This window comes from Anastrepha obliqua, chromosome 5 (assembly GCF_027943255.1).
Source record: "Anastrepha obliqua isolate idAnaObli1 chromosome 5, idAnaObli1_1.0, whole genome shotgun sequence".
Taxonomy (NCBI): domain Eukaryota; kingdom Metazoa; phylum Arthropoda; class Insecta; order Diptera; family Tephritidae; genus Anastrepha; species Anastrepha obliqua.
In genome coordinates this window covers 57,650,139-57,677,426 of record NC_072896.1, presented here as the reverse complement: position 1 = coordinate 57,677,426, position 27,288 = coordinate 57,650,139, and the positions used below count along the sequence as shown (strand labels likewise).

General features: G+C 35.0%; 1 protein-coding gene and 1 pseudogene across 1 annotated transcript in view; one reads left to right on the top strand and one right to left on the bottom strand.

Annotated features, from left to right (window-relative positions):
* The window catches only part of LOC129247373 (protein abrupt), a 103,129-nt gene that overhangs the window by 64,397 nt on the left and 11,444 nt on the right, over nucleotides 1-27,288 (bottom strand). The window contains 4 exon segments of the mRNA XM_054886489.1: nucleotides 6,339-6,537; nucleotides 6,589-6,864; nucleotides 14,873-15,218; nucleotides 15,276-15,764. Coding sequence (XP_054742464.1) covers nucleotides 6,339-6,537; nucleotides 6,589-6,864; nucleotides 14,873-15,218; nucleotides 15,276-15,610 — 1,156 coding nt within the window. The 5' untranslated portion in view covers nucleotides 15,611-15,764.
* Nucleotides 11,481-12,289, top strand: LOC129247374 (jerky protein homolog-like; annotated as a pseudogene).

Below are 27,288 nucleotides of genomic sequence, written 5' to 3'. Positions count from 1 at the left end.
CTTTAACCAACGATAGGTTCGGCTTTGTCACAAACAAATCAAAGATCTTATGATCTTGCTTTGGAGAAATACTTTTTTAGGCCTCGTTCAGGGAAATCGTCAACGTTTATAACTTCAGTATACCGTTGCACCAATTTATTTATTAACGTCTTCGACATCTTCTGATATATTGCAGAACGCGTACTGCGAAAAGGATACACCTCTTTAGCAACAATTACATTTTTATAACCGAACTATAAGTTTGAAATTTGCCGGTCACGCTTTCATTTAACAAACTGCACATTTACTTACTATACCTACATATAATATTACTATATTACATACATGTACTATATGTATATGCTGTAGTAATAGTAGTAGCAGTGTACCTTTGTAGTGAAATCCCTTATGAAATAGTAAGAAGTTGCTTAAGAGAAAGAATTCGTAACCCAAAAGAATAATCTAAATTTGAAAATAAGTGGGATCGTATTATTAGGAATGTAATAATAAATGAAATACCCACCAAAAAACTAGAGACCACAGTGAGGAACAAGACGAACGGTTTTATCAAGATATAAAATATGCAACTATTGCTGTACTCAGTAAATATTAATATATATTTTAAGAAACGGGATGCTGTGAGCTAGTTCGACGCAATAAACACTACAACTATTAACAAAATCCACAGACATTACTTTTTTAAACGGAATGAAGAGTCCATAACGAAAACAAAAACAGTTCAAAGGAGTTTATGTAAGACAGACAAATTGTTTAAAAATACAAAGGTTATCATAAAATTAAATTATTTACGTTTCATTTTATTACACTGTTTCATTACACACAAAATTTTTATATCAAAAATCTAGGAAGTTACGCCGGTTAGGGGCAAGCTGAATTTATCGGCATTCGCCAGAGATCTGTATCAGGTCAAACTTTCGAGATAAAAGATACCTACCATCACTTAGCTTTTTTCACTAAAAAGATTGAATACATGGTACAAACTTCACACAGCATAATAGGTTTCTAACGAAAGAAGGCAGTCGTGGCAACTGAACAAAAGTCCGATATTAAAATTTTTTTGATGAACAACCTTGAAGAAGAACTAAATATTTCCACCAACCAAAAATTTATTTCAATAGATGCTATTTTTTCTCTCTAACCTAACCATATTAAATTTTTTCGATTAAGCTAGCTGAATTCAGCTTGTTAACCATTGACTCAGTTACAAGACTAACCTGGCTGTAGCAAGCAATACTACGCGATGACCGTGAATGAGGAATGACTGGACCTTGCCAGTTAGTCATTGACTCCGAGGCAACACAGGGGGGTGCGTTGACTGGAGGTATCACTTTCGTTGAAGGTCGCGAGACTTATGCCGATGAAGTAATAGCAGTAGCGCAATTGGTAATTCTTAATCTCCATCGCGGTAAAGTCGAGTTTTGTGCTTACGTTGACGTAACCCAGGTGAGCTTTCGCTTGACGCTAGGAAGTTCGACGAAGCGTTACTGCAACATCACGAACGTTGCTACGCTAATGGAGCTTCGAAAAAAGTATTACCTCACGGGTTGGCTAGCTATCATTGATTGGTTTCCGGTAAGGATTTTTGTTAAGTGATACTTTGTCGCGCCACCAAGTTGTAACGATAGGTATTAATTTATGAAGCCATCTACCTGTAGGCGATCTATTCCTCCAGTCTTTTCAGTGGGTGATCGAATTGCATCTTTCTTCTGCTACAATATCTTTACGCCTTACTCTAATGTGCCGTTTGAATAGCCTTACATATTATCTCTGCATTTGTTCTACAAAAATATGTCCATCGGGGCTAGTCCTGCTGTGGCGAAGGAAGCGTCAGAACCATTAGACATTGTACGGAAGCCGCATATAGTCCCAAAAGCGCTTAGCTGATAGACTGATATTAGTTTTCTTGTGTAGCTATTTATATTCAATACATCAGCCCAAATCAATGCGGCGTACAAAAGAAGCAAGTGGACTACTCTCTATTTCTTATTACTAGTGCCACCGTTGTTTGGTATTATTCCAGACAAATCGGATTGCATACTCGATGACTTCTTCACAGCAAGGGTGTTCGGCAACAGAATTAGATTTAAAATTTAAAATTTCTCCCTAATCGCTTAGCGTATGAGCGGGAGGGGATTGCGATAGCTTCGTGATGGTTATGCAATCACGATGTCGCGATTGGATGGGTGAACAACGTGCGTTCGCAATCGAAGCGTATTTCAAGGCAAATGATTCGTGTACAACTGCTCGTCGTAGATTTTATTTAACGTTTACGTGATGTCACAAGTGAAGATTGGATTTGTTCATGGATGCAAAGGTCTCGGGCAACAAATTTGATGGCAAACAGCTCACGGCCGAGGCCCAGCTGGACATCCAGACGAAATGCACAAATGTTTGCATGATAATTCGCGTTAGTCCATGCGAACGACTCGATTTGATGTAAAAATGTCTACGAGACAATATTGGAGTAAAAATACTATATTTTGGAGTGATGTAACCGATTTTCATTAAATGGAAGTGTGAATACACAAAATTGCCATTATTGGTCACCCAAATAACAAGCCCCACTATTGAAACATCAACCCCCTTCACAGTTCCAATGTTGGGTTGGACGGTTCGGTGTGCATTGTCAAGCAGTGGAATAATTAAGCCATATTTTTTTCGTGTATCGGCGATTTTCATGTACACGTCACAATTTTTTTTTTTTGTACTTTATAACTTTGAACGAGCAATTCTTGTATGCATATCTGTATAGCCACACGATCTCAGGATTAGCTTAACGGATTTGAATGAAATTGGGCACACAGATAGTGTATCACATTTCTAGACTTTTCACCTAGGTGTTGCCACTGACAATGTTTCACAGGGTTGCCACCTGTTCGAAATTAAAAAAAAAATTGCATGAGATATGCCGGTGTGGGTATCAAAAGAAAGGTATTTCACTCCGCACTACAATAGAGATATAAAACCCCGTAATGTCTTGTCCGTTAAAGCGCTTTTCAATAGCCGCAATGTCCTGATGGAACCTTTCGCCATGCTCAATAACGGTAACTCTGCCTTTCCATGCACTTTGTTCGATAGCATTCAATTTTGATGAAAATTCATAACTTGCAACTATTTTTTTATCTGCGGACCACTGAAAACACCTTAAATTATACACATCATTAAAAAAATAAAGTTGCTAGAAGACTTCGTAAAAAAAATACCTGCATGAATCTTTGCGCCGCTCAGTTTCGGAAAAATATTTCAAACATCGAATCAATATCACAGCAATAAGCCAGGTTTTTTTCCCGATCTTCGTGCAATTTAAAAAATTCGTCATATGGAATAACTGCTACGTCGATCACGAGCGGCTGTTATTTTAAAATCAGCCGCCACTATATTCCACTGCTTAAAGCGTGATGCAAAGGGCTCGGCTGTTCTCTTTGACAAATTTCCTTCTCGTACAAGGTCATTGAAGTCGGCTTGCTTTACTTAATGCGGCACTGCAGTCCCAAGTTCACTGGGTGTTCAAATTCACAAGTTCATATCCCGATACTTCTGGTTCCCCGCATCTCGCATTCGATGCAAGAAATGTCTATAGCATTGTTGGTGCTACTGTTGGTTCTCCATCCCTTAATTCGGGAACATCATCAAAAATCTCCATTGAAGCCGCTATATGTTCTTCTGGTGAGTACAGAACCGCTGGAATAACCGATTCTACATTAGCGTAGCGAATTTTGTTGTGGCGAAAGTATTGGTACCCTTTAGTTTGAGTAAAAGTTACGCAAAAGTAGCACAGTTCACTGCAGTGCTCCGTAAGTGGTAGCCAAATTGTTGGTACAAAGTACTTTATTGTTGACCTTCCATCAGTAAACTTACATAAATTTCTATAGCAATAGTCGCACACGACTTCCGGAGTATACCACAAGTAAGGAACATAAGCAGTCTTGAATATTTTCTGAAACGAGTTATCCACTGTTTTCGTAATATTTTTTAAATTTTTACTTGGTGCGATTAAGCCACAAACGTAACAAAAGTTACGTGCATTTTTCGTAAGATGAAATATACAGAAAGACGTTTTCGCGCAACAGAACTTAAAACAATTGTCAAAGTATACGTCTCCTAGTAGCGCAACTGTCAGATGATCGCAACTTCCGGAACTGTAACAAACACACAAACGGCACAAAGTGGATTGTATGAAACAATAAATTAAAGGTTAATAAGTTGTTTAAAAATTTGGAGTCCCTTCAAGTTATGCCGAAAATTTAGACATTTTTTTTTTTTTTAGAAAAAAAAAATTCAAGAAAATCTGAGAATTGATAAAATTTTTTTTTTTTTATTTTACATAATAAAAACATTTCCACGAGTCTGCCTGCAGAAATTCAGCGCGATTGGATCACGAAAAAAGGGTTAAAAATTGATCCAACGTTTTTCACACAGGCGGACTACGAGCTCTATATTTTATACATAAAAAAAAAAAAATTCTGTACATGAAAATCGCCGATACACGTGTATTTTTATTTTTTCTCCCCTTTCCGAAAAAGTATATTTGGTTCATAGGACAGAAAAAAAGTTCGTTTTTGTAACGCACTGTAATGAGAGAACATTCTTCCTTCAGTGCACACACATGGTTTCACTTTTCAGCGAGTGGCATATAGTGCGGATACCAGATTAGAAGAGTGTCGGGTAACGGCCAACATTTAGAGGAAATGATTTAAAAAAAAATTAATAACCACACTTGTCTTCTTTGTAATAGTTATTGGACCCTAAACTTAATAGCGGGATTCGAATTGATAGTTACAGTCCTTACATTTAAATTTATAAATTCCACTGCCTTTCAGATGTTTATTAGAACTACATCAGCTTTATGCTCAGATAATTCAAAGTTTGTGGACGTCAACCAAGGTTTTATACTGCTCACTGTTTCACTGGTAATCCTTTCAATTTCTTAGATGCGTTTTGCCGATATTACCAACGCGATATCATTCAGTACTCCAATATCCTTAGTTCTTATGGTATATATGTAATATACCTTTATCTTCTGCGAATGATGATAGTCAAATATAAATAATTCTCTTAAGAATTTTTCCCAATGTGTCGAGCAAGCAATCGGTCTATAAGAAGTTTACCATGCGTAGGATTTTCCTTTTCCACCTCTTTGGAAAAGCGCCTTCATTAATTCAGGTTTGGAATACCGCTAAAAATATGTATGGGTGTATGTATACTATTTGTTATACATAGCTGCAAGAAGGTGGTCCGAAGATATTGATTGTTCTAATGTCATAAATCTTGTTTTGTACTTGTAGCTCATACAAACATCAAATCACGCATATTGTTGCAATATCCAAACTAATTGCTTCGGTTGCGAAAGAAATACGCCAAAAACTCCCACTAAATATTGCGAGCTTCAAACTTTTTTACACCAGGGGCCAAGATTTTTACTGCTTTCAGTTGTTGAGCGAGGATGATGGACCGTGGCTTAAGTTGTCGTGCTATTATGTTCAAACGCTACTGCGCTATTTCAATGTGACTGCATGGATGCTTGATATTGGACGGTTGATACAGGGTCACAGTGGGGCTCGGCTCTTTTGGAATCGGAGGTGCGTCTGAATGCGGTAGGGCAGTTTATGCTGTTGGGTCACTTTTATACTAGTACATACATAGTAATTATTATTATTTTCGTGCTTGAATTGTTCAAACCAAATCATTGGTATTCCAAATTGCATGTATATATATGTATTGGCGGTTATTCATCCATCAATTCAACGCGAATGCAATCACTTGAAGTCTACATTTAGAATCACGAGAAGATTGAGTGAGTTTATCTCTTTATCAGGTTTCCTTTCTGGAACTTGGAAACAATCGTAAGTGGAACACCATAACCGATTGATATACCCACAATCCTGTTATATATTTTTAAACACATTTTTGTATTTTAAAATCATAAAAAAATGTTCTTTAAAATAATTAAAAGCTTAGCTTTAGAGAAAAAATGGTAATAGCTGAACTTTTTTGTTAGTGGATAAATTTTGATTATGTATCTGTAATTTTTTTCTTCAGAAGAATTTTGATGCAGTACTTTCGTCCTATTTTTTTATATCCCTATCATTCTAATGCACGTAAAAATCGATTTTCCCAAAAATTTGACGCGATACCGAAATCTGTGAGTATCGATCAACTAAGTAGGGTTGCCCCTAAGCGACAGATATTACTAGACCGTGGATCCGTTTTTCGGCTACAGCAAGGTTACTTGTAAATAGTAGTAAAATCAACTCTTATTACGCTAAACTATGATATAGTGACTACAAGCGAAATACTTCGCATATTTATCAAAGATGCACATAGTAAAATTGACATACCAAAATCGTTTAAATTTAAAATAGGATGTTGCTCTAAAGTTTTTGGAACTCGTAGAAACGTATTATGCGTCGCAGGGCGTGGAGGGTCCATTGAGTCATTAATCTCAGGATGTCTATCTATCCGCTCTAAAGTCTCCTCATCGCTGCTGTTAGACTTATCGTCGGCGCTTTCATCACCCATCGATTCGATATCTATATGCTATGATTTAGAGGTCAAGAGTAATGTTAAAAACTATAAACCAATACTTACTTGATTTTGTAGAGTTTTTTCTTCATTCATTGATGGTTCCATGTTATTTTCATTAGTTCCTATACTTTGATCGCAGTCACTTATGAAATGCTTTCGATCGCGAGTAAATGAATGTTGTACAATCGCAGGAAACTCTCTTTCAGACAGAGCACGTTCCGAACCAATGCCATGTTGGGCACGAAACAAGTCTGCACTTTTTATACGTTTTTGAGGTGGTGGCGTTAAATGGTTTTTACGACTCCGAATCACATCGGTGTTATCCCATTGAAGGCATGCCTGATAATTAGAAACATGCATATTATTACGCATATTATGTTATGCAAAAACTTATATTAAGTACCTATGACCTTATTTCAATATCAAAAATTCGTTTTTAAAATCATTAAAACCATATTATGTTTATGATCATAGAAATAACGTGAAAATTTCCCATTTACACATCAACGTTTTTCTCCGACACAAAGTAAAACAAATAGAAAGAGCAACGAGTTGGGGCGTGATTCTATAATATAATAAAAGGTGAGCAGCTGTCTCGCTCCTTCTTGACAAAACGTCTTTAGTAGAAAAACTAAAACTTATAATAAACTTGCTAATGGGAATCAAAGTTAAAATATTTGATGAACAAAACTTAGGAAACCAAATCCAATTATTTTGTAATTAAGTAGTGTTTCATTTAGTAGATCATAATATGTTGCTTCCTACATAAATCAACAACAACAACAAATCATTGTTTTTTTTTAATAATTTTCCCCAATACCTACAAGAAGTATGATACAATGGGAAATGGGGATACGCGAGATTATAATGGTGCAACGTTGTATCAGATATAAGAAGCGATAAGGCATGTTTTATATTATATTACACATAAAAAAACTAAAAATAGTAATAATGGTAATTCGAATATATACAAAAAAGTTTTGAAGTATGTCCGATAATCATTTATGCACAAATACCTAATAAAATCAAAAAACTATAAATAAATTAAATTGGAAAAATTAACATCAGGCAGACAAAACTTGAAATAATTGAATAATAAGAATTAAATGTCGGTCCGCAAAAAAGCTTCGATATCAGTGTCCGTATAGTTCAGAAAGGTTTCACATGTTGCAGAAAAGTTGCACAAAATTAATCACCCTATCGGAAGATGTATAATTTATGCACATGGCATCATACGTCAATCATATTTGAAGCTTGTGAACTAGACAGCTACAGTATGCAAATAGACAAGCGACAGAGACAATAGAGCCCTACCGTCCAAATATAGATTTCCATCACTCAAAATAATTTTTTTTTTTGTTTGGTAAAAAAGTTATTCGAAAACAAAATTAATGATTAATTTTGAGCTACCTTGTATATATGATACTAGAGATGCAGCGCGAGTAGCTCGAAACTCGCTCATTGTTCAACTGCTGAAATGTTTATTTGCAATTTTCGAACTTTTGAACAGTTAGAACAGCTAAACAAAATTGTCAATTGTATGTAAATAATTTCCAGTCCCAAGTCAAGCTGAAGTATTCTAACAAAATTTGGCAAAGTGGCCTGAACTTTCCTGTGGTCATTTCTAGGAGACAAACAAATTAATTTTTATTCGTGTTCATTAAAATATTACCTAGCTTCATTTTCGAGTTTTTTTTTTAAATCAACTCAAATCCAACGATCTTTCATTTCCATATTTTTCATTTTGTAACCTTTCAAGATTTCACTGACAAAATAGAGATAATTTTTTTAGTGTAGGAACTAAAGAATGCTGACTGATACTGGATTAAGTAAAGCTTAAATTATAAGATTTATTTTTTATATTATTAAAATTTTTTAACCAGAGGCATTATTAGAGTATTTGCCGTGCTACTTATCTCACAAAGTTGGTTTTGGATACTGGAAAAATAATAGCGACGCAGGATGATTGGGAGTTATATGTAACAGACTGTAATCTTAATTACTGTAAAAAGTTTGACAAGTTTTGACAACTTATTTGTTTCTTGTTTATTTAATTTTTTGTATGAATATATATATATATTAATATATCCGATATATATATATATATATATATATATATATATTATATATATATATATATTTTTATATATATATTAATATATCCGATATATATATATATACAAAGTTTCCAACTTAGTGAAAATTAAAAAAATTAATAAATTTCCATTAAAATTTCACACTTAATCACAATTTTTAGAAAAATTTAGGATATGTAAATTAGTTTTATAGTTTGAATTTAGAATTGAATTTTATAATAATAAACTGCAAATTTCAAGGGGCTCAAAGACCTTTTTTTTTTGCGGCGGCCTTGTGCGTACCATATTCTGCGGAGTACTTTTTGATCTTTTCATGTTTTTTTAAACATATTTCTTTAAATTTTAAAGCCTAAATGTTTTTCTTTTAGTATGATAATAAGAGTTGAAAGATGGTACAAACAACAGACAGGACTAGGAGGAAGATCCTTGTTTTCCATTAGGTGTCGACGAGTAAGGAGGGTGTGCCCTAATCGGAAAAGAGTATAGATCTGAATATTGATCCCTTCCATATCAACTGAATATACAGGTGCATTATTTGTTTGTAATGATGGGAGAAATTAAGCCAATCATTCTTACGTTAATTAGAGAAGTGGTAAGTTTGTTATGTGACTTAGCGGCGAAGTTTCCTCTTATCCCAATATGGCATTATTTTTAATTTACTTTCGTGGGCAATTAATAAGCCAAAAATTTTTGAGATATTCGCATTTCGGTTGCTTTACTTGAGGAATGAGAGCCGGTACATATTATGTATTTTCCTGTTCAAGAGCCGTATGTTTTGAGGTCAAAGGTGATTGCTTCAGATTCTACGGAGAAGCCTGATGAATAGTGGTGTATCGAAGCAAGTTACATAGTATTAAAATATGCATTTACTACCGTGGAAACTGTGCCCAAAGAGGTTTTTGAGACGACGTTGTGAGTCAGTTGTGGTATGTGTTCAGCTTTTCATAGAAATGAGCTATAAGGTGATGTTGAGCATTTATGTAAATGCCACAAATATTTAATAATGAAATTTTAAGTATTCAGAATAGTTTACAAGATAAATGAGGTGATTGCGGGTTATTGCCAAACCTATTTCATGAGCTTAGAAGGCGTTACCAGTGTTGGGGGTATCTGAGTTAAGATATTGCGCTGTTTTCTTCTTCTGGCAATATGTTATAATTATGTGAATAGCACGATGTTTGATCTTAGGAAGTTCGGATTCAACGGGTCATTATCATTATCAAATCAGAATGACTGCCTCCATGTACATAGATCTCTATCAATATCCCATGTTAAAAAAGGCAATACATTATACATACATATGTCTTAGAAAATGTAGACGACATATCAACGTGAGTTAAGGTAGAATGTGACTAAATATGTATCGGAGAGGAGTTGTTAAGAGAGTAAGATTCTCTTGCGGGAAATAAATTTTGATTATTTTGCCTGTCTTGTCAGTTTTCGGTGAACCCCACAGGGCAAGGATGAAATAATTAAGGTTTGATCAAACAATTGGAGGGCGTATAACGCAAGTCTACCTGTTTTTGTATTATCTTTTTTTTAATATGAGATTGCTTTCCGTAGTAATTTTGGGCGCCGAACATTCTGGTGTCCAAAGTGCCTATCACGGCAGGTCGACAGCTATGATTTAAATGTAAATATGCTCCAAGTCCAGTATAAAAAGTATAAATTACTTGATAAAAAGTGCTACAATTAAATAAATATATTAGTTCAAGGACAACTCTAATCCTATATAGCTGCCGTCTGCTCTGTAAGTAATTGTTCATAGAAGCTGTATAAAACAATTTACGGTGAAGTCAACGGTCAGCAGCGATGACTCCACTCCTAAAAGTATACACGGCTCAACAAGTTTTAGCATAATCAAGTTTCCAGAAGTATCACGGCAATGGCTTCAATCTTTGGGTGGTGCAACTTACGACGCTGGTAGTTTTTATTATTCAGTTATTCAACTACTTGAGGAAAAAATATGCAGAAAATTGATTATTGGAAAAATAACGAAAGAAGAAAACCTTCAAAAAAGGTCCTACTATTCAAAATCGGAATTTTTGGTGATGTTGGTATTCTAAAGTTAGTATTTAGATGCATTTCTGCTGAAAGAAGCTTGCACTATAAACCCGATAAAGCTTTTGTTTATCCACATGCTTTTGACGGATTCACCTCCATTATTGGACTTGCATCTCAAATTGTTACTTGGCAATACATTATTAATCCTTCAATAAAAAATGACACTTACAGCGCACGCTCGATAACGTGAACGCTCTAAAGCGTGAACACCCCAAAGCGTGAACAGACATTTTTGTGCATTGACTACTCTAAAACGTGAACAAACCCAAAAAGATCTATAACATGAACAATAAACGTTATAGTTATTTGAATGTTGTTTACATTGATCTCAAGTAATTCTGAAATTGGGGAATCCCCTAATTATAAAATAGGCATTTTATTCGTAATTGCATGTAAGGAGTAAAATATTACAGTCGCGGTTTTGGTTTTGCAAAGAGTGTTTCGTCTTATGTTTTCTGGTGAAATTTAGTTCTAAAAAACCCGTCTGCTTGACATTAAAACAAAAGGCTAAAATTCTCGCCCTTTTAAAAAAGGCTCATCTGTGAAGATTTTAGCAAAGAAATGTGATGCTGCTAAATCAACAATATATAACATTAAAGCGAAAAAGCAAGTGATTTTAAAATGCGTAAACAACACGTATGGTGGACCTGGAAATAGAAAAACACTGCGTTCTCCAGAGTTGCCCAAATGGAGCTCTTTATCGTTGGTTTATCCGAATGCGAGATAAAAACTGGTCAGTAAGTGCTCTAATGTTGGGAGAAAAGGCAAAAACACTGCATGCAAAATTTAAAGAAAATGAAACAAATTTCTTCGCTAGTGATGGATGGCTACAAGGATTCAAGAAGACGTACGGTATTCGTCTTCTTAAAATATCAGGCGAAAAACTGTCTTCGCAACCTCAGCTACTGGATCCGTTTAAAGAAAAACTTAAAGCTAAAATGACCGAATTGGAGTTGTGCAACGATCAGTTACACAATGCTGATGAGTCGGGGTTATTCTGGAGAATTTTTCCAGAGAAAACGTACGCGTCAAGTTTGGAGAAGAGAGCCCCAGGGGTAAAGTCCGAGAATCAGCAAATCACGTTTTTATGCTGTTCAAACGCCACTGGATCCCACAAGCTTAAGCTTTTGCTAATTGGAAAGGCGAAAAATCCACGCTGCTTTAAAAACTTTCAATGTCCCACCGACTATAAGAGCTCAAAATTCGCCTGGATGACGTCGGCTATTTTCAAGCAATGGTTTAATGAGGTGAATATTCCTTTTAAGTTTTGTCCGATTTTTAAGGTTAACTGGTTGTTTTTTAAGGTTACATTGTTTTTAAAGGAAAAAGCCTTACCAATTAAAGCTCTCCTCCTAATCGACAACGCTCCTTCTCACCCAAATGAAGCTGAACTGACAACGGAGAATGGGCAAATTTCGGCAATGTTTATGCCACCAAACGTTACTCCCCTCATTCAACCGATGGATCAGAATGCAATAAAAATCACTAAGTTGCATTACAGAAAAAGCCTCCTAGCTTCAATAGCAGCGACAAATTCTGATTTGCTCGAGTCGTTGAAAAAAATTAACTTAAAAACAGCTGTAAATCTTTTGGATGCGGCTTGATTTCGTGTTGGTGAAGCAACATTGGAACAGTATTTTAAATTTTGCGGTAAACAATGGACGTCGGCCGTTTAAAAAGAAACATGGGAAGCTGAACTACGCGCCTTGATGAGCAACACCGTTGATCTCCTTAGTGGTTTAAATCCTGAGGTTCGATCGTGTTCACAGACATGCTCAAAGATATGTACGCCACATATGTACACACATATGTTATTGAAAAAACTTTTTTTATTAAAAATTTCAAATTGAATTCACGTTACCAGTCATTCATGAATAGAACGAAGATATCGAGGAGGGCAATGCAAATGACGATCATCAACAAGAGGACGAATCCGATGATGACAGCATATCAGAGCAGCTGGAGAAAATTAAGCCGACTGAAGCAGTTGAAATGTTCAACAAAGCTTTAATATGGGCTGGTCATGAAGACGTCGATCAAAATGATATGAGTGTGCTAAGACGGTTAAGGGAGAAAGCTGTGCTTCAAGTTTCAGAAAAACAGAAGATACAAAAAAAAGTTTACTGATTTTTTTAAATAAAACCTTCGTATGACTTAATTTTCAATTAATATGTAACGAAAACAACAATAAAATGTGAATTTAAATGTGAAAAAATATATTTACTTAGTTTTTTTGGGCATTCCAAAACGTGAACACATTTGTTAACGTGAACTGCTTTAGTTTGAATTAGTTCACGCGTGCGCTGTACTTTAAATTTTCAATCTACATTTGCTCAGAGCACCTGCACAGCAACCACAAAATGCAATTGGCAACATAAACACTATAGTCCAGTAAAAAGAGACCAAAGAAATAGCAAAGTAAGTAATTTTAGGAGTATGCGAGTTTAGGGTTTTATTATGTAAAACCCATCCCCGTGAACTTAAATTTGAGTTTTCGGGGTCGGGGGTTGTGTCTTGCGGCCGCCATTTTAGAATTAAGGGTGCAACTTGTTTTTTGCGTTTATCTCATGAATTCCGAAAGTTAAGTTAAGAAAATTTTGTGAGATACTTTTTTTGTACATAATAATATTATCTAATATACAACTTTCATCCAAAACTTTTTATTGTAAAATTAATAATAAAAAAGTTATAAACAAAATTGCGCGAAAAATTAAGGGATGAATTGTTTTCAAGCGTAATAACTTTTTTTATTGATTTTATGGAAAATATACATTTTTTATAGAGCATTCTATTGTGAACATTTTTGTCTATAAGTTTTTCCCGCTATCTTTATTTAGTCTTATGATTTTGAGCTACTAAGCGGAGCAACCACTACATTAGCGAAGCGCATAAGCGTATACGAATATCATATACATTGCATTTTTCTACTTTTCTTAGTGATTCATGATATTCTTAATTTATATAAATTATTGAGACTCCTTTACGCACCACATAAGAGGTAGAGTCTGCAGCGCGGCTTTATTTATGTGGCCTCCCCTGTAGGCCTAATCCACTAATTTTTTATTTATTATTCAAGTCTTGATTTTTTTGATGGTCCAGGTTCTGGATCGTCCATGTCAATGTCAGGTTCTACCTGTATGTCGATAGGTGAGCTACTATCTGGTGCCGAGCTCTTAATGAATCGACCTGTAGATGTAAATCTACTAAGTTAAGACCCCGAAAACTCAAACTTAAGTTTACAGTGATGGATTTTACATAATAAAACCATAAACTCGCATACTCCTAAAATTACTTACTTAAATCTTCTTTTTACTGGACTACTATGTAACTAGTTCAGTTGGGAACTGTAAGTTGCCAGTCGCCATCTAAATAATTTCAGCAACCCTCATTTAAATACAAAGATAAAACAATGAAAAGTACTAAAATATGTATTGATTCTTACAAGTAAGGTCATTTTACACTTAAAAGTAAATAAAAAAAGGTTTTTATTGTCAATGCCGTCAATATTCGAATACAGAACAGAAGTTAACAACACTTTTTCGTTTTCTATCGTTTTCCATACACAAGTCAACATTTTCTAAGAGATGTGAAGAATAAAAGTATACTCATATACATAAGTACGTCAACGATTATCTACCAATGGATACCGATTAAATATTTCAAAAGTGAAGGTGAGTGAAGCCAATTATATTGACAGAATTCACCCTTATATTCCTACTTCCATGATTCATTTTCACGAAGTTTTGTCCTTTTGTTTGTTAGTGCTAGTGCGTTCCAGTTAAACTAAGCTTAAAATTCCAATTTTGAAGGCTTAATCTCAATTTAAATAACTTACCGCATTTATATTAACACTGAAAAACGACGTTTAGTGCTTACAATCACAGAATACACGACTAAAGTTATCAAACAGCGTGCTACGGCAATTGAGAGCTCGGTGTACGAGTAAATACCGTTATTAAAATTACGAGTCTGTGTAAAACGCAAAGATTAATTTGCTTGAACGATGAGCTTAAATGGTTATAAATGGAATTATGGGGATGTTTTATTTAAACTTAAGCCCAATCGACTGAAATACTAAATAGGGAAAATTGCCCAATTTTCTGATTATATCTAAATAAAGTTAGCAAGTTTTCATCTTATGATAAAGCTAAAAAATAAATAATGGTAAACAATTTATATTTTCTTACTGTGGCAGATGTTTTTGATTCCTTCATAAGTGGTGCGTTATTGCTTGTACTGCTACTGTAGTTGGTCACCATTGTGGACGCAATTGGACGTTCGGAAGTTGGCTTTGAATTTGGAAAAAAACTGCATTTCTCAGCAGAGTTTACTTCACAAATGTCTTTATCGAAATCACGCTTACATTTAGTATCTAAGGAAGTATCAATGGGTTTTTTTTCTGAAGAAATAAATCCAGAAGAATGCCAGCTTTCAGAAACGTCGGTTAAGCCTCGAATTTGCAACAAATGCGCAGTTTTCAAAAAATCGGGTAGTTGATCATGCCTTACATTTACCTCACCATTGTACATGAAACTGTAAAAAAGGTAAACATATAATATCTTATTAATACTTATTAAGATAAATAATTACCTTAACAGACATTCCATGTTCTCAGAGTGAACATCTCGTAAAATTACAATCGGATGTTTGCATGGATTTGATTTCAATAGCTTCCGGAAGTAAGGACTGCAGGCACTAAGTACTACTCTATGAGCATTAAAAGATCGCTGATCACAAGACAAAGTAACATCCACAAAGTCTTCTTCATCACGCAAGCGTTGAAAGCAGTTAAGAATAGATGAATGAAAATCGCTCCACTTCAAAGCGTACTGTTGATGATGTTGTTGGTGAATTGTAAGTTTTTCTGGTAACGAAATTTCTTGCTTTTGTTCCATTGGTATTAAATTTGGTGATACCGAGCACATCCTTGGGTTTCTTGCGGTCTTTAATAAGGAAACCCCTTATAATGTATTAAAGTTGAAATATTACTTATTGATATGTGGAGCAGCTAAACATTGAACACTGGCATTATAAGTCCCACATTTATGTATGTTGTTTTATGTTATTGCCGGACGAAACCTGAAATAAAATAGCAATAGATGTATGTATGTAAGTCTCTTACCTATCTTCATAATATTTGCACAAAGTTTAATTTAAATATCGCTTAAATATACACCTATAACTATTCCAAGCTAACAAACAAGTTTATTTATTCCTAGTTCTTTTGTTTTATATCCAAGACATAATTGAGGGAAATTAAACGTTCACTGGGAACATCAGACATGCGAAAGTCACGCTCATTCGGCTGCGGCGGCAATATATAAGTATGCAGATCTCCATCTTCAATTTGAAATTTCAGAGAATAGTTGCTAGAGAAAAAAAGGCACAAATGGTCAAATACTGAACTAATAAACTCATTACTTATTTTTCTGAAATGTACTCGTATCGGGAACTAACAAATTTAAAGCTAATTAGTTATGCCAGTGATCAACATCGCGTCGGCGTTTGTTCAGCTTCTCAGTGAATATGCTAATTTTTGACTAAAAAATATAAAGCAGATATACATACACAATACATAGTAAGTATATATATATGTCCGTTAACAGTGTTATGCTTGTCGTCTGCATACATACATATGTACACGTAACTACATATATACTCTTATTACTATTTAACTGTCAATACAGATATCATCATACTTTACTTTGTTATCCCTTATTTTCTATATATGGTTAACTTTTTCTTTCTGATTTATAACTCGTGGAGCTAAGGTTATTTTGAATTGTCTTATTAATAAAATGGCTTAATATTTTAAGGCGCACAGAAATTTATACAAAATTCAAAAATAAAATTTGAATTGCACCGAAAGCCCTAGTAGCCAGTGTGCTAACTAAGTTAGGGTTATATGTATTGATATATACCGTACAAATAATAATAATAATGATATTTTAATTTAAACAATTAGGGAAGTGCTATATTCGATCAGAACCGAACTTTATATATATATATATACATATATATATATATACATGTATACTTGGAGCTTACACCCTTTTTGGGAGTTTCGCCGAGCTTTTCCTCCTATTTGTGGCGTGCGTCTTTTAATAAAACTTAACTTGTGCTGGCTGGCTGTTAATTTTTAGAATCGAACAAGGTCTATGAGCTGAGAGATGAAAGCTATAGCTATAGGGTGGGCCATGTAAAATTTGCTTTTTGAATCGGCAATAAAAAAAAACGAAACAATATTTTTTCAAACTTTTTTTTTATTTTGAAGATTGAACATTGTCATTTATGAATGAAAAATAATATTGTTCAAATGACTGCCACGACTGGCTTTACAGTAGGCCATTCGATCAACCCAATTTTTAAGCAGATCTTCGGTTGTTTGGGCTCCAATTTCATGAATGGCAACTTCGATTTCGTGTTTTAAAGCATCAACTGTCTTTGGATGGTTCGCATAGCATATGTCCTTAACGGCTCCCCACAAAAAATAGTCCAACGGGCTTTAATCCGAGCAACTTTTATTAAATCGATTTCGAGATCACGCATTTAATAAAAAACGGGTGTTGCTCCATCCATTTCAAAATTTGACTTGTGTTGAAGTTTTTTTTGGATTTATGATTTATTTTTTAACAGAGATATTCCACTTTGGTTTGTTTAAAATTACATTTATAATACTGAGTACGTTGCACAAAAAGTAATATGTGAACTAAGTTCCAATTAAATATATTAATGCTTGCTCCAGCTATCATAACCACGAACGGACGGAATTACAGACATAAAGCAGACAGACAGAAGGATTGACTTCTCTCATCATTTTGAGAATTTTGGTATATATCATTAATTTCAAAAGGATTGTAATAATTATTTTGCATGCATTTTTTTTTTAATAATATAATTGGACTTGTTTTATGTGTCGGCCGTTTTTAACTGCATGAAAACTATCGATAACTATGGTGTGACCGCTGAGAATGGCAAGATGTGTCGACATGTTTGTTCAGTTAAGTTTGGCAAGTCTTAATGAATCGTTTAACGCCAGAAAGTCACTTCCAAATTGTAAAAATTTACTTCGTCCTTTTTATGTGCGGTTTACACGCTGGCAGCATCATTTTTATTTCTTTCCAAATTTGGAAGGAGCTGCCGTTTTTAACCAGTTAATTGACCAGTTAAACATCTACGACATTTAGTTCCAATGGCGTGCCATCAAAGGCGCTTAACAATCGGTTTATTGAACTGATCGAATAAAACATGCAACTAGTAGCCGCGGCGGACGTATATGGATATCATATTCATAAAATAAATGCGATGCTATTATTGTATATATCAGATTATAATACAATACCTGTAACGAAAAATTAATTTCAACAATATTTATGTATACATGTAAATTTATTTTACAACTTCGTTACTTTTATTTCATTAATTAAACATATACTAAATGGAATAGATTGGTACCAAGCAAGAATTCAATACGCAAAGTGTAATGAACTCTTGTGTCGGTATAAAGCTAGCGGATGCGAGTTTTACAAATCTGGGAGCCTTCCGAAATGTTGCTAAGCCGATTTCAATTGCTTCACAAAACATGATTTCAGTTTAAATGATGAGAAAAACCGGCAGCAAATCTCGTTAGTTATTTGTGGTTGTTTCTCTTCGAACGGACAATATCCAGCTTCTCAATCTATGATACTTTATTTGCAACTTTCAATAGAAATATACTATGAGATTACTTCACTCAAGGCTGAGCTGAATGACCTATGTTTCTCTTTGATTACTGCTATAGTGAAGCTAAGCAGTGATAGCAGGAGGCATAAGCCACCTATTCTTAAGCAAATATTCCTAGCGGAGAAGCCTCTTAGAGTAATGGAATAACGGCGTACCACTGTTACCGAGCTTCCTACTCTCAAAGGAATGTTGTAAGACAGAGCGAGTTCATCCATGTGTACACAGATGGCTCAAAGCTCATGTGTAGGGTGGGCCGAGGTGTGTACTACGCGCATCTGCGTATCTCCTTCAGCTTTCGGCTCTTCGACATTCGCAGTGTTTTTCATGTTGCAATAATAAAAACCGTGATACTGGTACAGTATGATGCGATACCTGAAAATAATATTTACCTTTTCACTGAAAGTGAACCGGCGATAAAATCCCTCACAAAGCAGTCGACAACCTCTAAGATGCCATGAAATGCCGCATATCATTTAACAAGATGGTTGATGGTTCACCCAAAAGCAACATAAGTTCCTGACCATTGGGACATCGAAGGGAATCGCAGGACAGATGAACTAGAGACTCGTCACTAAACAGACTGATGAATACTCAGACAATGGTATAAGCATATTCTTACAGTCATGTAATAGACTTTTTTACTATAATTTTTGAGAAAATTGGACGAAAGATGGCGTAATGAACCAACCTGCCTAACAATTGTGATCGACTATCAATGCTAAATGCACAAAATCTCTCCTAAGACAAAATAAGCAAAGCCTAAGCACACTAATTTCCCTAATATCTCGGCGTTGTGCAACAGGCAGACAACACACAAGGATGATAGATTACAAGGTTTGGCCATATGAAACAAAATTGTGAGAGTAACTTCGGCTGTCATGCCTTCGGGTACTCGACAGCTGAGTTCTGGCCGCTAATTTCACACACTCATTTAATCAGTCGTTGTTCAGACGGCAATAAGGTAATATGAGCGGAGGCACTCTTGATTTTTTTTCATATATCTACAAATATCACAATTTAAGTTTTTCCGTTAACAAACCGTTGTCATTAGCCGGGTCCCGTCAGCGAATCAGCTAATTCCTTTGCAATCATCGAGAGCCATTTAACGGTATGATGCTATCCATACCTCTGCATACTGTACATTGTGCAGACAAATAGTTTTTAGGGAAGCGACGAGAAGAAGAAAAAGATACGACTTTGCCCTTCTGTGTCACTGTCCTGCTCTATCCACACGCGGTCAAGACAATTTTCGACGTAGACAATTTTTAATGAGTTAGAAGATCTCAATTCAGTGGAATTCAAAGGCCTTCAAAAGTTTCTGAATAGTTCACCATGGTTACAAGGCAAGTCCCCCAGGTAGCAATCACTCAGGTAGCTTATAGATAAGGTTGAGTGTGTCATATAGTGTGGACAGATATTATTCAAAACTTTAAAATAGAAATGAATATGACCTCTGAAAAAGCCTTAGAAGGACGGAACAAGGAGTTCGAATTAAGTTTGCTAACTGGGAAATGTTTAGAAACCTCCAACACCTCCTGACTCAAAATAAAACCACCTGGCTCTAAATCAGTATTAATATAGTTGGGGCTTACACCATTTTTGGGTGTTTGGCCGAGCGCCTCCTCCTATTTGTAATGTGCGTCTTGATGTTGTTCCACAAATGGAGGGACCTACAGTTTCAAGCCGACTCCGAACGGCAGATATTTTTTTATAAGGAGGTTTACCATTGGCAGGGCGACCGCTATTGGAAAAAACTTTTTCTCTACATTCTCTCTTGATTCCGAATGATAGCCACGCACCAACCCATTCGGCTACGGCGGCCGGAGTTATATTGATTAGAAAATATACACGATAGAGATGTAGAAATAGAGACATAGAGCTTAAGTACATAAATAGCGGAAGGTAAGGTAAATCGAGAGGTAAATATAATTATAGTTAAGAGTAAGAAATATGAAAATTATCAAATTATTATATTTCCTTCACTGATTTACTTATTTAACTACCTGATTTTATTTAATAATCATCGCAATTTGTGAAGAGGGCCAACATTTTTGCGGAATTAATAATTCTGGTTCACCATGATTAAATAAATATAAATTTGAAAAATATTCGAAATTCGAATTATTTTAGATGTTGTACCCATTCAGTTTTTATTGAAATTGTTTGAATTTTATTTTTTTATTGAGATTGGTAACACTGAGTGTACTAAATTTTTAAACATTTAAAATGATGATGGTTTTTTTAATTAATTTTTTATTTTGGAATAAAGGTTTTTTTGCACAGATTGTTAACAATTCTTAAAATATTCTTGGTTTGTCAATCGTTTTTTAATGAATTCAAAAATGTATATATAAATGATTGAATTGAAATCAAAATTGAAATGCAAAAGTAATATAATAATTATAAAGTGATGAACACGAAAAACATATGTATGTATGTACAAAATACGTAAAATCCTGAAATACATGGACACATAACATGAAAAGTGGATAACAAGAAAAAAATTGTGAAACAACTACTATAATAAGTTAAAGAAGGTAATCTTTCATTTTTTATAATTATATCATATATTATATTTTAGCAGCACTGCCAATCCCTGGGTTGATGAGCAACTGATAGTTGAAATGGCGGGCTGACAGATATAAGGCGCCAAAAATAACTCCGAAAAATAGTTCGTTTTTACGTTAATGGAAGTGTCACGATTTACATATTTATAATTATTTGTGTTAAAACAAATTCAAGTAAGCTAGTATTTTAATAGAAGTTTTAAATAAATTTTGCTTTTAGAATTTTCTTAAACCATCTTACTTCCTTTTCGGCTTCTTCTTTTAACCCATGTGGTGTACATACATACATATAAGCATTATAGTATGTTTCTTTTGAGAGTACTATCAAATTCAATCACACTTTGCTGAAAAAATTTGCATACATGTAATTTTATTGAAAACTGGATTTTGGTTAATGTATGTAAATTTGTATGTATGTAAATATGTATTTTATTCTTTGCTTTAAAAGCGTAGCGCATTCAATATAATTAAACTAAACTTGAGTTTTGATCTCTTTAGTGTGAGATATTTTAAAAACCTACTTTTGTTAAAATTAAAGGTTATCTTCGTTAATCATTATATTATTTTATACGGCTGATGACAAATTTGTTTTTATTACCTACTTTTATGTTATATTAAAAATTGCAATATTTTATGAATTTCTTTATAATTATGTTTCTCGAGTTCATTACTTTTGTGTTTCAATTTTGAATAATTTCATTTAGATCTAAATATTTTATTTACGCATTTTATTCTGATTGTGCTTATTTTTATTATATTATATGATATAACCCTCTTGGGGAACTGCCTACTAAGTACCACTATTGAAGTGGTGTGGAAACTGAAAAATCCCAATTTTTGTTTTAGCACCCAATCAATATTTTTTCCGGTGTGGCATCACTGACGAATGTTATAAAAAATGTACATTTTCACAGCGCTCTCACGAGAAAACGAGTTCGCATCTACTTATCTATGGTCTGAACAACGACTGATTGGACGAGTGTGTGAATACATGTGAAATGAGCGGACAAGCATTCCAATCTATCTTTGGATATGTGCGACAAAATCGGTTCCCTACTTACCATATATCTAACAAACAAATAAAGCGTTGGTGCATTCATTCCACTTAATTGCTTGGCAAATTTTTGAAACCTTAGGGTGGTAGGGGAGTATTCTTACTGTAAAAGCAGATCAGAGCCTTACTCACTATTAGTAGCTGTGCCTTTCTAAGAAGGAGGTCGCAGGGCGTCTCGATATTGAAAGGCATTTTAGTAATGTAATTACGGAGGCAATCACAAAAGCTTCTGCATAATTTGAGAAGCGAAGCGAGAAGAAGCAACAGGAGGATTGTCCACGCGGATGTGCTTTTTTATAGAACGAGTTTTTATTCCCGAGGCTTGTGTAGTTGTGCTCTCTAGGTCAGAAAGAGATGCACGTGAAAGCACGTTCGTATTCGCTTTAACAAACTCGATTGTACAGTTGTATTCATTAAGCTTGTAGAAGAGTGGCTGGAGAACTAGCGAATCAAGGAAAAAAATCTGACATTTACGGCCGTTAACCGGCTGACATTAGCTGACGTAACCTGCTCGTTTACGATAAAACTGAGATTTGGTTGGCGATATACAAAAAAAATTAACGTAGCCACTTCTTTATGGTATTACTTCGTTACCGTCTGAGCAACGACTGATTGGGCGAGTGTGTGAATATGTGTGAAATGATCGGCCAGAATTCTGCTGCCGAACCCCGCATGACATGGCTGTCGAAATGAAATAAATGAATAATTGGCGCGTACACTTCTATTAGGTGTTTGATCGAGCTCCACCTCCTATTTGTGGTGTGCGTCATGATGTTGTTCCACAAATGGAGGGGTCTACAGTTTCAAGCCGACTCCGAACGGCAGATATTTTTATGAGGAGCTTTTTCATGGCAGAAATACACTCGGAGGTTTGCCATTGCCTGCCGAGGGGCGACCGCTATTAGAAAAATTTTTTTATTAATTTTGCTTTCACCGAGATTCGAACCAACGACCTCTCTGTGAATTCTGAATGGTAATCACACACCAACCCATTCGGCTAGGCGGCCGCCAAAAGTACTCTCGGCTGTCGAAATTACTCTCACAATTTTACTTCGGATGGCCAAACCTTGTAATCTATCACTCTTGCTTGGTATACACTGGCAAAGAGATAAAAATAAATTTGAAAGCTTCAAACTTACGTTGGTCAATGAACCGGAAAGCTGCATTAAGCTACAAAACTACAAAATCCTATTATATAATTCTGTTAAATTCTGTATAAAGCTTATAATGATGTATGGTGTACAGCTTTGGGTCACTACCTGTTTTACTAAAATTGATATTAAACAAAGATTACAATCCAAGATACTTAGAATAATCTAAGCAGCGCCATTATACGTCTAACACTCAAACATATATAGAGGTCTTCAAATACCCATGACTGATGACGACGAATAATAGCAAAGAAAAATATCTAAAAAAAACACTTACAGTCGCACCGAACCCTCTTACTACTGCTCTCTCATACACAATCGGCGAATCACATCTAGAATCACAATTTCGCAATATTTCGCAAATTTCGCCAACAACAAAGCGCATTGAATAAGTAAATGAATTTGGTAAAAATCAGCACTCTACCCGCACTTAAAATAACATGTCTGAGCTATGTTGATTACTGAACAAAATTGCAGCAACCAGTAAACTTTTACCTAATCAAAATTTTTTGTTCGAAGTTCTGATATACTAGCTTATCTAAAAGGAACCACTACAAAGTCATCGTCCCATAACTGTAAATCATCACCTCATATTTTACATATATCCACAGAGAAGTGGTATGCAAAGCAGAGAGAATCATTCGAAGAGTAAACGCAACCAACATCAGAAGGATTCAGATTTGTCACGCTGATTTTTAACAGGGGAGGAATTAACATACTTGCTAGCACTCAGACTAGACTTCTCACGATCAGCCACTACACGTCTCGCAACGTAAATTTTTTTATGTCTATATACGGCCGCCGTAGCGGAATGGGTTAGTGCGCGATTCCGGAAATGAAACTCTAAATTGTAAAGCTTGTTATTTATAGCGGTCGCCTTTCGGCCGGCAATGACAAGCCTTCGAATGCGTTTCTGCCATCAAAAACCTCATGGGCGCGCTGCCCTAGAAGTAGCTATTTGAAACCAGGACAAGCCTGTTGATCCATGGAACTCCTCACCCTACGGAGGTGTCGCGAAGCATTTCATCGTGTAGCGGAAAAGGCGAATGATTCGCCACTCCTACGCGGTAGAGTTCTTAACATCTTCATCGTCTCTCCTATTACATCGTATTCGTGTCTGAACCGGTGGAAGTATGCTTTTGTCCGGCTAGAAACCGGTCAAGTCCTCCTATTTTTGGTGTGCGTCTTGATGTTGTTCCACAAATGGATAATATACAAATATATATATTGTATATACATATATATATATGTATGACTTCGAGTGCCACGTCACAGGGACTAGGCAGCAGAGTTCTGACAGCTCATTTCACACATACTCACAAACTAGTCCACATGAGCGTAGGCCGTGCTGATTTTTTTCGTATACTCGTATCACCAACACATTCTTAGTATTTTCGTAAGCAAACCACCGTTACAAGCCTCATGATATAATCAAATTAACTGATACCTTCAAAATCACTGAGAACCGGTTAACGATTATTTCTGTAACATTAGAGGATGAAATGTCGCAAAAAGAATTTAAGCGAAATTTAAAGCGCTTCGCCTTTAAAATATATACAATATTTATATTTATATATATATATATATATATATATATAATTGGCGCGTCCACCCTTTTTGTGTGTTTGAACGAGCTCCTCCTCCTATTTGTGGTGTGCGTCTTGATGTTGTTCCACAAATGGAGGGAGCTTTTATGAGGAGCTTTTTCATGGCAGAAATAGGTTTGTTTGTTTTTCTTAATTTTGGTGTTTCACCGAGATTCGAACCAACGTTCTCTCTGTGAATTCCGAATGGTAAAAACGCACCAACCCATTCGGCCGTATACAAGAAGTGTTTATAAAATTTGTTCTCAACTTTTCAGAGCCATTACCTTCATACGACACCCGATATCAGCTTTTGAGTTTAACATCACTACACAGTTTAAGAACACTTTTGTCGTGCTCATTATCCCACGAATTTTCACTTATATGATGTTAGTTTGAAGAAAAGTAACTTTAAGCTTTGTACCTTTAGGATGTATAGGGCACCAGCACAAACGATACGCCGCGCCGGTTTCAATCTTATTTTGTGTGATGGAAACCCAAGTATCTATCTACAGTTTGATCGTTTCGAAGCATCACTTCGCCTGTAACAATGCCATGGTGCGCCTCTACCATATTATTAAGCTCTCCGACTATGGGCTATGCACATGCTGGATACTCAATAACATCAAATCAATCATCCTTAGAGCTAACCAAGGATAGATACTTTCCTTGGACTCATGGTTTTACTAGCATGATTCTATGAGGAATGTTTTTGATACAGCGCCAGATTATAGCTAATTTCTGCAGAAGAAGGATCTTACGACAGCCACATGTTTCAGCCAAAGCTTTTCTCCCCGAAATATCGCTCAACGGACGCGGGCCACTTTCTCGAACAAATAGGTATGTGTCACTAAAGTACATTGTATTGCATTGTATTAATTTGTGTATAACGGCGGCCACCATAGACGAATGGCCATTCGGTGTAGGTTGGAATGCCCGTCCATGAAACACCAAAATGATAGAAAAAGTTTTTTTCCAATAGCGTTCGTCCCTCAGCAGGCAATAGCAAACCTCCGAGTGTATTTCTGCCATAAAAAACCCCTCATTTAAAGAACAACATCAAGGCACACGCCACAAATAGGAAGAGATATGGCTCCCTGCGACTTTTTTCTGTTTGATCGAGTCAAAAAACCTCTACGGAGACCGCGTTTTAACATCCGAAAGGAAGTAATGAAAAAATCGAAAACTGTTACGATACCGAAAACAGAGTTCCAGAAATGTTGCGAGAACTGGAGCAAATGCTGGTATAAGTGTGTTGTAGTTGATGGGGAATACTTTGAAGGCGATACTGCCACTTTTGAAGAATAAACTTTCATTTTGAATTTTCTGAAAATATTCCGGGAACTTTTTGAGGAGGTATTGTTAGTTGCTTGTGTATAAATGCCTATATCTTTTTTTATAGAGAAATAAATTTCCTCTATCCCAACTTCGGAATGTATGCACCACATACACACTAAATCCGCTGCAGCTTACATGGAGAAAAATAAATAAGCACATCCTTAAATGTAACAAATAGAATAGATAGAATAAACAGATCTAATGAATAAATAAAATATTAAAAAAATAAAAAATAAATAATTTTTACCTTTTGTTACGTTTGTAAAGTTTTCAACTTACAAAGTTAGTTTTGGTTTTGTTTTGGTGAATTAATTCGAATCGAACTCTATACAATATTATTTTATATCAGAAACCAACCTACAAAATCTGCAATCGGTTGCAAAATACCAATAAAAAGTCAACCTCTTCGTTGTATTTCAGTCAACGATTGAACTCTGTGATAAATTTCAATGCACCCGCATCCGAGACATTTATTGATTCTATGAAATGTTTAAAAATACCCTAGATTTTGGAGAAACAAAATTTTTTATACTTTTGTTACCATGCAGAGCTAAGTTTTCTATTATTGAAATAATTGGTTTTAGGATAGCATCTATTTTCATTATCGCTATTAATTGCTTCCACAATTTTTTGTTCAATATATGCGGAAATTTTTTAAGTTTTTTCTTTCTTTCAATAAATACCTTAAATCATTTTTATTTTTTAAAGCAAGGCGTTACATACGTTTTTGATGGCAACTTGGCACCCAAAATATCAAATTCGGATTTGTCCACTAAAAATATTTATTTCTCAGAACGCAATCTTTGGAATGCCTGATAACGGTTTTACACAAATTTTTTCAATCGAATAATTCGTTATAAGGTATTGAACAATGAAATGTCGCAGTCTACTTGTTTGCATGGTAAAACTAGAAGAAGGAAAAGCACATTGTTCCCAAGTTCTTGATTCCAACCATGGCGGAATAATAAAGTCGAAGTAATAAGGCCGCATTCTCTGTTCATTTTCTGACATTCGGCTGCTTTATATTTTCCAATGTTTGCCTGTACTAAATACAAACGAGGTCTCTAACTTATCTCTAATTAAAACAAAAAAAGAATAGTTACATGTGTTAAAAAATAGTTAATATATATGGTTTAAATATTTTTCTTAGTGAGGAATATCCCAAAGTAATTTTTATTCATAGATTTA